Genomic DNA, 12,197 nt, shown 5'->3' with positions numbered 1-12,197 from the left:
AACATCCTTGTGTTAACATTCTAGATATGTTAAACGTGACTTGCTTGTTGATGTACTTCAACTTACGGTATTGAAAGAATAGTGACTACAGTAAATAACAAGCATACAATTGACACTCCACAGCCGATATAGGTCACCAAATCTAGAAATATGTCAACTCCAGGCGGAATTTCATTAGGAAACTGCAAAATAAAAATGATAGGCCTACAAAATGTAAAATATACAAATATTATATGTATAATAATAATAATAATAATAATAATAATAATAATAATAATAAATAATAATAATAGTAATTAGCAATTCCAAGAATTGGAATAAAAAGCAACCAACTAGAAAAATTCCGGTTTCAACTTTCAGACTTTAGATCTGAAAGTTGAAAACAGATGTCCACAACAGAGTATATAAACCATGAAATATCCTTAATCTAATCTAAAAAATAACTGGAAGAACGGAAAACCTAAAAGCAGAGAGTCTAGAACAGCCGCACCGTTCACCAGCAACTTGAGACACAGAGGCCGGCCAACACAGAATTCACAGGTGCTCGAGCAGTGCTAGCATCTATTGTCCTATCCTATGAGTTTTCTATGTCCTATATATCGTCATCAAATAACAAACTAACACAATAGTAGATTGTGTTAGTTTGTGAAATCACAGTAGCGCATCAAAACGAGCGCTTATTGGTTGTCAGGCTCTTTCGTATTCTTTATCACACAAAAAGTCCGTAACAACAACTGCGCGTATTTTAACGCGCTTTTGTGATTTCACGAACTAACACAATCTAATTTGATTGTGTTAGCGTAATGTGAGTGACGATATATTTTTTTTAATTAATTTTTAAACTCTCTCTCTCTCTCTATATATATATATATATAATATATATTATATATATATAAAATAAATCAAATATAATAAATAAAATAAAACTCACAAACAAGACAGCAAAGTTTGTTAAATGTGTACAATGACACGTTACACTGCCTTCATTGCCTGTCTCGATATGCTTACAGCCTTCAATTGACCAATTACCATTTCCATCTAAGGTTGCATTCCAGAAAACACAAGAAGGATTGCTGTTTAAATAAGACTGCGGAAAGAAACACACAAAGCAATACCAATAAGAGTAGTTTATTAATATAATAAATAAATACAAATACTGTACTACTTCTACTAGTAGATAAGATAGTATAATACATACTCCAAGTATCGAAATGCACGCCATCGTGTACGACACGATGCGCGTGAATTTCGATACTTGGAGTATGTATTAATTATACTATCTTATCCGAGATTAATCAGTGGACCTTTCGGTTTTTCTACTAGTAGAACCGCTAATATTTCAAACAACTTTCTGCTAACTTTACCTGTACAACTATTTCATACTACTGTAACTATTGCATTGGCTACGTTGCAAATACAAGACAATACGAAAATTGTCAGAATTATTATGCATAACGACTAATTTTTTTTCTTTTTTTATGTCTGGTAAGAGTACTTACTTTTGGTACTTTGAACACAAGTTCAACTGGGTTTTGGAACACCTCTGGGAGACTTTCGTTATAAATGGTAGCTGACATAATCACACTAGAGAGATTCCGTTCAGCTGTACCCGACTGGAACAGGTTTGGGTTGTAAAACGAAGTAAAACTGATGTTTGTCCGGCCCTCTGTGTATATAAAGAAATAAAGAAATTATATTTACCACTGTCTACATAAGCCAATGTAATTTTAAAATGTTGGGAATGATCATTCATTTTTTAAACCTAAGCTAGTTCTTGTTCATACTAATTCTGACAATTTTTCTTTTGTATTTATGTTTGGGATAATATCAGAAGAATTAATCTCACAAAATGAAATATCTCCTAAAGCAGTCAAAATCATTTCTAATTCCATAATACAACTACGTTCAAGTTGGGTGGTCGTGTAGTTTTGCCTAACTACAGACCAAGTTCTATTTTACCAGTTTTTCTTTTAAATCCTTGAAAATATAATGTTCAAAAGGCTTAACGTGCACCTACCTAAGCATGGTGTCATAGGTAACCACTATTACTGATTTAGACAAAACCATTCTACCGCCAATGCAATTCATCATCTTATTGGTAATATTTTAAGAGCGTTCAAAAATAAAAAGTGCATGATTACTTCTTTTATGGACTTTAAGAAAAGCTTTAGACCTATTAGATCATGAGATAATAATATTAGTAGGTTAGCCCATTATAAAGTACAGGGCATCGCTCTCAACTGGTTCAAGAGCTATCTAAATTCATGTACAGTACGTATCCCTTAAAAGTAGCAAATCATATACTTTTGAGATAAATCTTGGCGCACCACAAGGCTCCATTTTGGGACCACAAACGCATCAATTATATTATTGACATGCAACACAATGTGTAACTACAAAGCAAAAAATAAACAATATCTGCTCACTAAAAACATTTTGCTAGGTACTTGTTTTTCTATATAAATAATTTCATGTGTAGCATTGACCATTTACTTATTTGAATTTGGAAATCTGCGTTTATGAATGCTTTGGTTTTGCTTTTAGTATTTTGTTAAAGACAGAAAACATAGACAAGCCAACTTAAGTTTCTTTGTACTCTTTCTCTCTTAATTATTTCATTTAACTGTATTTAGTTACACAGAATTAGTTGTTATCAGTAGCGTTAGAAGTAGTAGACGTGGCAGCAACAGCAGTGCCAGTGGCAGTGGTAGTAGTAGTAGTAGTAGTAGTAGTTAGTATTATTATTATTATTATTATTATTATTATTATTATTATTATTATTATTAGTAGTAGTAGTAGTAGTAGTAGTAGTAGTAGTAGTAGTAGTAGTAGTACCGGTGGTTGTTGTGTAGTAGTAGTGGGAGTAGTAGTAGAATCAGTAACAGCGAATAAGCAGTAGCAGCAGCAGCAGTAGTAGTAGCAGCAGTAGCAGCAGTAGTAGCAGTAGTAGTAGTAGCAGCAGCAGCAGCAGTAGTAATAGTAGTAGTATTAGTACAACATGGATGTATTTATATCAACAAACCGTTTGATGATAGGAGATCCTTTGGAAGTGTGACAGACTGACTCTTGGCGTTTGACGAACAAACTTCATCAAAACATATGTCAGGCGTCTTGTCTTCATTTACTACGAATACAACATCATAATTAAGATTTGAATCAAAACTTAAAGTCCGCACAGACACTGTATCTTCATCCTGGGTGTAATTCTGACCATCAGTAGCGGCGGTGCTAATTTGCTGCTCGAATGACTCAAGGATTAAAGCTGTCGTTTCAGGTGGCAAATCAGAATCTGAAGAGTCAGAGGCAATTACAGCGTCCACCGTACCTACGACTGCACTTGTCACCTACAGGACAACGGAATAATAAAGAGAAATTTGATTAAATGGTGAAAATGAGAGTCGCCCTCTTCTTCACTTGATGCGTACCTGCATCCGTATCATTTAAAGTAAGTATCACCACTGTGATCTATGGGAATTGTTTTTGCAGCAGGTCGCTGTAAATTGAAGTGAGTTTGATTAATTAATTAATTGAACAAAATAATTTATCAACCAAAATAAAGAAGAAGCAAACTTCAACAAAAGTAATAACATGGAGAATATGAAAAAGCTGGTTTGATTTTTATCCAGTTGAATCTATCATAAAAAAAAAATTTTACTTGCATTTTCGTTCGGAGATTCGGTGTTGGCTATAGTTTCCAACGCATTTGAGACTTCTTGTACATCAGCTGGTTCCAGTTCCGCCTTCTCTACGATTTCTTCAAGTTCTATTGCTACCTCTTCAACATTTTCATCATTAACGTTCTAACAAAATGACAAGAATAGAATACTTATTGGAAAATTATTAAGTTCTTGTATATGTGACAGATTTAGAATAATTAACAAATGTTGATGACAGATTCATTCAAGAATACATAGACGGATTTCATGTACCTAATGACGAAACAATGGGAATAGGCAGGATGGCTAGTAAGACACACAGTGGTGGCGCCCCCTGGCCCTCCGTCGGTCAGAGAGAGCTCCCCTACACCCTGTCGGGGGAGAAAACCACAATTCGTCAGGAAGAAAAAAAGCTATTTTCTACATGCTAGTATACTCTATCTATAAAATCGATAAGCTTTTGAAACTCCTACATTGTCATATCTTTTTTTTCTCAACCACTTTTCAAAACATTTTAATCGACGCCCGACCACGCCAACTTTGTTTTTGTTGAGGACATCACTCCTCATAATATCTACAAAACAGCCAGCTGGTTACATGAGATGATGATCATAAGGACGATGAGTTTGATGATCATTCATTGTTTAATACTAAAATGGGTATCAAACTAACACTTTTTGCAATAAGCATTAAGTAGTAAACTGTTTTGATGATATTCCTACGTACCTTAGTAAGGTTCGCGATTTCTTCCGATAGGACAGTTTCTAAAACAACATGAAATAATACGATATAATTCGTACGATTCTTCCTATTATACTTTATTTATTTCTCTTTATTGCATACAAAAGAACAAAAAGAATACAGGTATGGTAGTATGCAATAGGAGCCAAGAAAAAAAGTCAAAGCTAATCGAGCTTGAGCCCCATTCAAATTAAACATTAATACAATACATATGATACAATATAAATTAATAGTATAAAAAGAAATGTAAAAGGCATCATTCTTAATATTCATTAAACAAAATGTCTTTAACCCTTATCGTGTCGTAGGCGCAATAGTGCGACAGCGAAAAATTTACCGTTGAATGCCCTAGGCGCACTAGTGCGACACATACGTGGATTTCGGCCTCTATACTGTCTATATATCATTCTGATCCTCATTTGATTTTGCATCCGGGTTACTTACACTTTGAACTCTCGAATAAACAAAAATCTTGACAACTTCTATTGAAAAATATTTTATAAATCAAACAAAATTTGTTCTTGAGGTTGTCTCTTTCAACTCAAATGGCAAGGAATTCCACAATTTAGAACCAGTATAAGAGATTCTTGATTGACCTAAATTACTACATGCAAATTAATTAATCCTCAATTAATCAGTAATAATAATAATTCACAATATTGGTCACACTGTGTTATTGCTCTACTTACAAAAAAATTATTCATGATTAGGAAACTAAAACAAGCTGGCTTGGGTCACTATAATTTGATCTGCATTTGTAAATCTTATACCCGCCCTCTTTTGGAGTATGCGCCTGTGTGGAACTCTGGTCTCACTAGTGCACAGTCGGCTCACTGTTCAGTTCTTTGTTTAGTCTGTGATTTTGTGAAAATTTGTTATAAATCTTTTTTTATTATCTTTTAACTTATTATCTTAGTCTATTTTATTCATATTTTGCTATTTGTACATTTTATCTCAATTCAGCTTTGTGTTGCCATGATATTTTGAATAAAGTTATTTTGACATGAATAGGACGTTTATAGATGTCAATTTAATTTGCTAAAGACTTTTGACTATACAGGGAAGGAAGACTGCTGATCTCACACTCACTTTTAGACGAATTATGACCAAATTACATTTAGGGAAGACGATAGAATAAGCAAACCTTGTACTTTAAATTTAGTGGAAGATTATGTATACAAATATTTTATTGTTAAACCATCTTAATTTAATTTAAGTCGGTTAATATCTGTTACTGATATTAACACAGCTTATGTATATATCCTTATCTGTTTTTTGAACATTGAGAAGATTATCGTGCTTTCTAATTATATTGAATGTATTTTATTTGGGCGATTAAATGCCCTTGGCCATTGTGTTCCAAGTAACAAAACAAAAATGAAAACCTTAATATTACATAATTAAACTCACCGACAGTTATGTAAAAAGAGCAGCTACCCACTTGCCCAACAGAATCTATGGCAGTGCACGTGACTTTTGTAATAGATCCAACCTGGTACTCATCGCCAGGATTTTTTGTACAGTCGACCTCTGCTTCATCGTCACTCACGATTGGTAATTCCCAATCAGGTGACGTATCCGTAGATGATATGTCACTGGGGCATACGATTGTTGGCGGAGTGTTACCTGATGGAATATTATGTAATAATTATAAACATGTAATTATCATAAAGAACTTAACTAATTTTAATTTCATTATACTTAGATTTCCATATATAATTTCTCAAGAGTACAGTAAATTCTAACCTGTTGTCGTCTTGGGAAGCAAATTCAACGTTGTTGTCTCGTGTGTAGGCAATCTAGACAGCGTTGTGATGTTTGTATTTTGTTCGGTAGTCGATCTGAAGTTTGACTCAGTTGTTGGCAGATGGGTGGTTTTATTGTAATGTGTGGTAGTTTTTGCCGACGTAGTTGCCGCTTCAGTAGACGTTACATCCGTTGTTGCAATGTTAGGTTTTGTAGTATAAGTGACACGTGACTTTGAAGTGACACTGTGAGTCGAAAATTCTGAAGTTTGAATGTGTGTTGTGACATTTGTTCGCAATGATGTTGTAGTAGTGTTAAATTCATAACCAACAGTGATTGGGATCGTAGTAGGCCTAAGTGATGTACTGACTTGATGTTGTGCGGTAGTATGCTCAGAATCTCCATTCTCTGTTGTTGCAACAATTGTTGTAGCTACATAAGGCTGTGTCGCACTGGTGGTGATGAGTTTAGAACTTGGATTTGTCGTTACAATAATTGGTGTTGTAGTAGTAATAGTATCAGAATTATTTTGAGCAAGTGTTGTTGTAGTGTTGTGTTCATAAATTATGGTGTTCGTTGGTGAAGTGAATCTTGGCTGAGTTGTAATATCTGAATAATTTGATGAAACGTCTACAACAGTAGTGTAATCAGTTTCAATTCTGGTTGTGCCTGGTGGTCCGGTAGAAGCTGAATCTAAAAGATAACATGAATACAATTGAGATAACAACATAACAGAATTCACTGATTTAGCCATTTTGTTCATCTTTGATATAAACCAGTGAATATTTTTCATGACCAATGAATTTGGAAGAAAAGTTTATTTTCACAGGAAATTCTTTAAAAAAATAATTTAAACTATTGGTCAATTTAACGTCGATTTATAATTAGGTGGTACTGGGTAAGGACAACAAAATTTCTTGCTCTACAACAAGACATCCATTTGTAGTAGCCTTTGTGAAGCGAGCCTATTTATTAGTGGCTTTAGAGGGGCTAAGATCAGCTAACTTCACCTTTGGATTTAGAAAAATCGAATTCTTTTAAATTGAGTATACAATGCACGTAAAGTTTATGAACGTTTTAGACCTAGTGCCTATAGGCCCTACGTTTATTAATGTTGTAATGAATGCAAAATAGTTTGAACCGAAAGAAGGAAGAATAGAAAAGAAACTTGAAGCGGCTCAAATATTATCCGAAATTATATTACAATTATAGTAAACAATATGTCGTTTACATTTTGGGCGCTATCCTCAGAGGGTAAAGTGCCATACCTATCACTTTGATAATTTGACATCCAATCAATAATATGATTTTAATAACAAGGAAGCACACTGACCATTAGTTGTCGTCTCGGTATATATTGGCGATGATGTAAACTTTATAGAAACTGAAGCGTCATTAAACGGTGTAGAGACAGTCTGATTGGAATCTGCAGTGCTCGAAATCGTAGTTAAAATTTGAGTGCCAGAATCGTGAGTGATCCTACCGTTCGTTATTGCCGAGGTTTTGATATTGCGTGTTGATGGTAGCTCTGTTATTGTTGTTGTTTGATTAGTTATTGTAGAAGTATCAGAAATGAATCTCTGCTGAGTTGTAATAGCTGAGAAAGTCGATGAAATGTCTGCATCAATAGTGGAATCTGGTGTTGAGAAAGTTTGATTGGAATCGTCAATGCTCGACATCGTAGTTGGCATTTGAGTGCCAGAATCTGTCGTGTCCGTGGCATTCGTTATTACTGAAGTTCTGGTATTGTGTGTTGAGGGTATCTTTGGTAGATCTGTTGTACCGAATACCGACTCTACTGTCGTTGGTATAGCAGTTGTGATGTTGGTAGTTGAGGTGATTAGAAACTGTATTGTTGTTGTGTGTGTTGTTTGATTAGTTACTGCAGTAGTATCAGAATTTCCAGTATTACTTGTTACGTTATTAAATGATGTTGTGACTACTGGCTGTGATGTGCCTGAATCGTTTGTTGTTATTTTGTAATTTGTGTTTATTGTTGGTACCGATGTCATTATATTGGTGGAAAAGAGTCGTATATCTGTTGTTGCAATGTCAGCTCTCGTAGTATCAGTTGGTGTGACATGTGACTGTGTTGTGTTACTATAGGTCGATGTTTGAATTTCTGTTGTTGCATTTGTTTGAGACATTGTAGTAGTATTATTATGCCCATAATCAACAGTGTTTGGTATCGTAGTAGGCATAGGTGATGCAGTGACTTGGTGTTGTGTGGTAGTTAGCACAGGGTCAGTTTCAATTCTGGTTGTGCTTGGTGTTGCTGTAGATGCTGAATCTGAAAGACAATATGAATACACTTGTGATTATAAAATAACTAGCATATATACACGTGCTCCGCACGGTGTTGAATGAGTCGGGAAAGGTGGCAATCATGCACAATGTTGAATGGGGAAGTTGAGGAGGCAATCGTTCTAGATGTTATGGTTACCATGTCATTATTTTTCTGAAGGACGTCTTTGTAGTTAATGTTATGAGTGTCTTTGCTGCACACTGTAGTCCTTGTGAGGAATTATTGTGCAGTGTGATCAAGGGTAGATCCAGAATGTGTCAAAGGGGGAGGGGGTGAACACAACAGTTTCAGAATAAATTAATAAGCGAATAGCACACATACTGCATTGACATTTTTTTAAAAATTAGTGACAAAATGGGGCAGGAGCCCTTCCCAGTGACGTCCCTCTCACCTACTGGATCTTCCCCTGTTGCTTTGGGCTATCTTGTAAGTGAAAATACAGAAATATACAGCAGTCTAATCTAGTTGGGCATGAGAGAAGTGATTTTCTTGAATCAAGGTGGATCCATATAAGACTTATCCGAACTACTGACATTCAAATGAACCCGTAAACATTGTCCCGACATGTTTACATAATTACAATGTTAGGCACCACATGATAAATTCAAAGTTGAATATAAAAAAATAGCACAAAAAAACTACTCATTCTGTATCATAAAAATCTTCATTTGAGGAAAATTGAGCCACTGGTTACAGTTTTATAAACATTTGAAGTTTCTGAGCACATGAATAGCAAGTTGCATGTTAACAATATCTGTCACTTTTTGCCATATATTTCTGTGAAATTTGGTAAATGCTAAAAAATAGTGTACATTTTGATTGTAAATTTTTACTGCAAATAACATTGGTCATGTAGCCTTAATACACAACAACCCGAAAAATTATAAATTTTTCAGATGACCTTTGATCCACAATTCTGAAATTGAAATTCGGAAAAAAAATGAAAAAAAAAAATTAAAAAAATAAATAAATAAATAAGTCATAAAAAAAGTCTTATTGTGCTTGCATTCTCAGAGTAATTGCATTGTCCGACAAAATGTTGGCGCAATTTGTGACGGGCTTCAATGGTGTATACAATTTCGCAAACTATAATATAATAAAAACTATACAGTACATAAATATAGATATATGAAAAAATGTATTACCAGAATTAATCTGGAAGTAAAACTATTCCCCGCCGGACACCATCCCTGTATTTCTAAGTCTAGGTTTCGGGGCTGGAAATAATTGCTGCGAAGCAGCCAATTAACTTGTATTTTTCTTAATTTTTTTTTCCCGAATTTTATTTTTACTGTTAAGCGCATTGAGGCTTTAGCATAATGCGCTATATAAGCCAAAATTATTATTATTATTATTATATTCTTGACAGCAATTTGACCTCTGAAATGTCATTGTTTGTCAAAAAACAAGGGCTTAAGACGACTGAAAAGCGGAGTTTCCTTCTTTCGTTCTGCCGGGTAAAATCAATTACTTTAGGCGACGTTTGTAGACTAACAACACGTACCAACGTCCGCATGTCGAGCTAGCCTTATCCTACTCTAGGCCTAGACTAGCTAGGATGGTGTAGACCTAGCCTTGAAGGGACGAAGGTCCCAATGAAAAACAACGTTGCTCCTTGATAGCTAACACTGTCTATTTTATTTAACAATATCACAATAATTCATTATTAGACCTATAGTTGTTTTTTGAATTGTACTCCACAAATCTCAGCTGATACCTCGCACAACTCGAGTAACGTCTCGTATATATTGTCTTGACGTCATGGCTCGTTGGCTCACACTTGCGATGTCTCGCACTTGTGATCAAATAACACACTGGCTCGCACTTTGGCAACACTCTTTGACAGTCAACTCGCCCCTAGAAAACCCGCCCTTGGAAACTTTCCCCATAAAAAAAATGTACACTTCCTAGACCATGCAGTCTTCAAAATAAAAATTGTAATCTTTGGTAATCAACTACATTTTCCACATATATAGAAATTTTTGAAACTTTATTTAAAAAAACCTAAACAATAATTCACCACTATAGACACTTTTTGACAAAAATGAAAAATTACGACTTTGTTACCCAATGAGAAGTGTTCTAATATAGACAATAGTCGTGTTTCATAATATTTGTTATATTTTTATTATTCATTATTTTCACTTGACTCGCATAAATAATTTTGTTCAAAGAACATTTATATGCAGTTGTACTTTGCAGCACTTCACTTGCAATTTGCAATTTCTAGTATTATTATTATTATATACTGAACTATACAGTATATACATACATATATTGTATCTGATTGATATATATCATCTACCCATGCAGAAAGTGGACGAGAAAACTTGTACTTGGCAGAGGCAATAGAAAGTAACTGTCCCATTGCAAGTGACGACTTTACTCCGCTAATATTTTCCCGCCAATTTATTAAACATGCCCATTTGATAAGTGATTAGATAACATTTCAAGAAAGTATGTTTGTACAAGTTTTGTTTACTTGTTTTGGCATACAGGACAAAACCTAAATAAAAAAGTTCTGGCAGTCTACGTGTTAATTTATTAATTCATCCTATGCCTGTTGAAAATGCTCAACATTCTGAGCTATCCTGTTCTATGATTGGATCTCAACTTGATCTAGACACCTTGAAGACAGATGTAGGCTACTTTACTGTACGTTTTGTGTCATAAAACTGTAATATATCTAGTATAAATAATGCAATGGGTACTTCGAAGAGGTACGGGAACATCCTTGTCACCCATTTTGTTGACGAAACGTAAGAAGTACTGGGCGGTGACGTATCCGTATTGAAGCTGTGAAACATAGACTGGTTCTTTTACGGCCTGACTGGATAATTTTTAGACCTAACCATTGCAGTACAGAATAGATGCGATTAATTGTATTTACGTGACGTAAGCAACTTACGAAACATGGCGAAACAGGTACTGATTTTCGGTGGTTTTTGGCTGTTTTTTTCAGTTGTTATCCAATATCCAGCCTTAAAATGTAGCGGAATGTGGTCGTGAAGAAGATGTAGAAGCCACAAACAAAGACAAACAATTTTGTCTATATTAATGCATGGAGGAAATATATTAATATATTTCCTCCATGATTATTGTAAGGGGTGATTATCATTCAGGCTTTGTCATAGCAAACACTTGAACAAAGAAGAGATTTTCCTTATCATATTTAATATGTTTAATGCTTTGCGCTACAGGAACCGACTATGAAACTGAAATGGTAGTGATAAACATACTCACTTGGCTAATAATGTAGATAAACTATGTATGTTACTTCCCAGTTAACTTCAAACAAAATAAATTGGTCATTTAAAACTGCACGTACGTGCCAGCATATGGAAAACTCGCCTGGGAATAAAATTTTCAGAGCCAATTCACTCCTTTAAGATTATCATTTCTTAGATTTAGAGAGAGCAGCTTAGCTCAATCATGGAAGAAGAAAATATTTTCTTCCTGCATGGCTCAATTATAGACAGCAGCTTAGCTCAGTCGGCTAATCTGGTGGGTAGCCACTGTGTGTGCGCTGAACTGTGGAGATCTCCTGGTACCCCGGTTCAATTCGCATTGCTACCTCCTATAGTGTTTCAGTTGGAGGGCTGAAATAGGCCTACAAGTTAAAATAGCGCACCGTCTTTCGGATGAGACGTTTGGTCCAGCGTGCATTTATGGCCCATGCGCACATTAAAAAACGCAGTACACTCTTCAGAGAAGAGTAGGGGATTGTCTCTCGGTACGCTGCCCAATCA

At 34.9% G+C, this 12,197-nt stretch overlaps 1 protein-coding gene across 1 annotated transcript; it reads right to left on the bottom strand.

Annotated features, from left to right (window-relative positions):
- Positions 1-72: 72 nt before the first annotated feature.
- Positions 73-9,641, bottom strand: LOC117101920 (uncharacterized protein PB18E9.04c-like). The gene is made up of 10 exons (XM_033242034.1): positions 9,594-9,641; positions 7,477-8,433; positions 6,144-6,836; positions 5,808-6,023; positions 4,383-4,420; positions 3,660-3,800; positions 3,023-3,344; positions 1,500-1,666; positions 932-1,087; positions 73-204 (listed from the first exon to the last, which is right to left on the bottom strand). The coding sequence occupies exons 2-10, from the start codon at positions 8,342-8,344 to the stop codon at positions 175-177; spliced, it is 2,631 nt and encodes an 876-aa protein (XP_033097925.1). The 5' UTR covers positions 8,345-8,433; positions 9,594-9,641; the 3' UTR covers positions 73-174.
- Positions 9,642-12,197: the final 2,556 nt, after the last annotated feature.

Source organism: Anneissia japonica, unplaced genomic scaffold (genome assembly GCF_011630105.1).
Source record: "Anneissia japonica isolate Jap-2015-1 unplaced genomic scaffold, ASM1163010v1 scaffold4988_len2956909_cov206, whole genome shotgun sequence".
NCBI classification, from domain to species: Eukaryota; Metazoa; Echinodermata; class Crinoidea; order Comatulida; family Comatulidae; genus Anneissia; species Anneissia japonica.
Note: the sequence above shows the minus strand (reverse complement) of the source record. Positions and strands in the feature narration are given on the sequence as shown.

What these genes read in the sequence shown, in the direction of transcription:
- LOC117101920 (XM_033242034.1), bottom strand. Translation starts at nt 8,344, where the DNA reads ATGCCTACTACGATACCAAACACTGTTGATTATGGGCATAATAATACT. An exon ending in CTCTTTTTACATAACTGTCG is followed by an intron (nt 4,421 to 5,807) that starts GTGAGTTTAATT and finishes ATGTTGTTTTAG; the next exon opens with AAACTGTCCTATCGGAAGAA. An exon ending in AAATCGCGAACCTTACTAAG is followed by an intron (nt 3,801 to 4,382) that starts GTACGTAGGAAT and finishes TCATTTTGTTAG; the next exon opens with AACGTTAATGATGAAAATGT.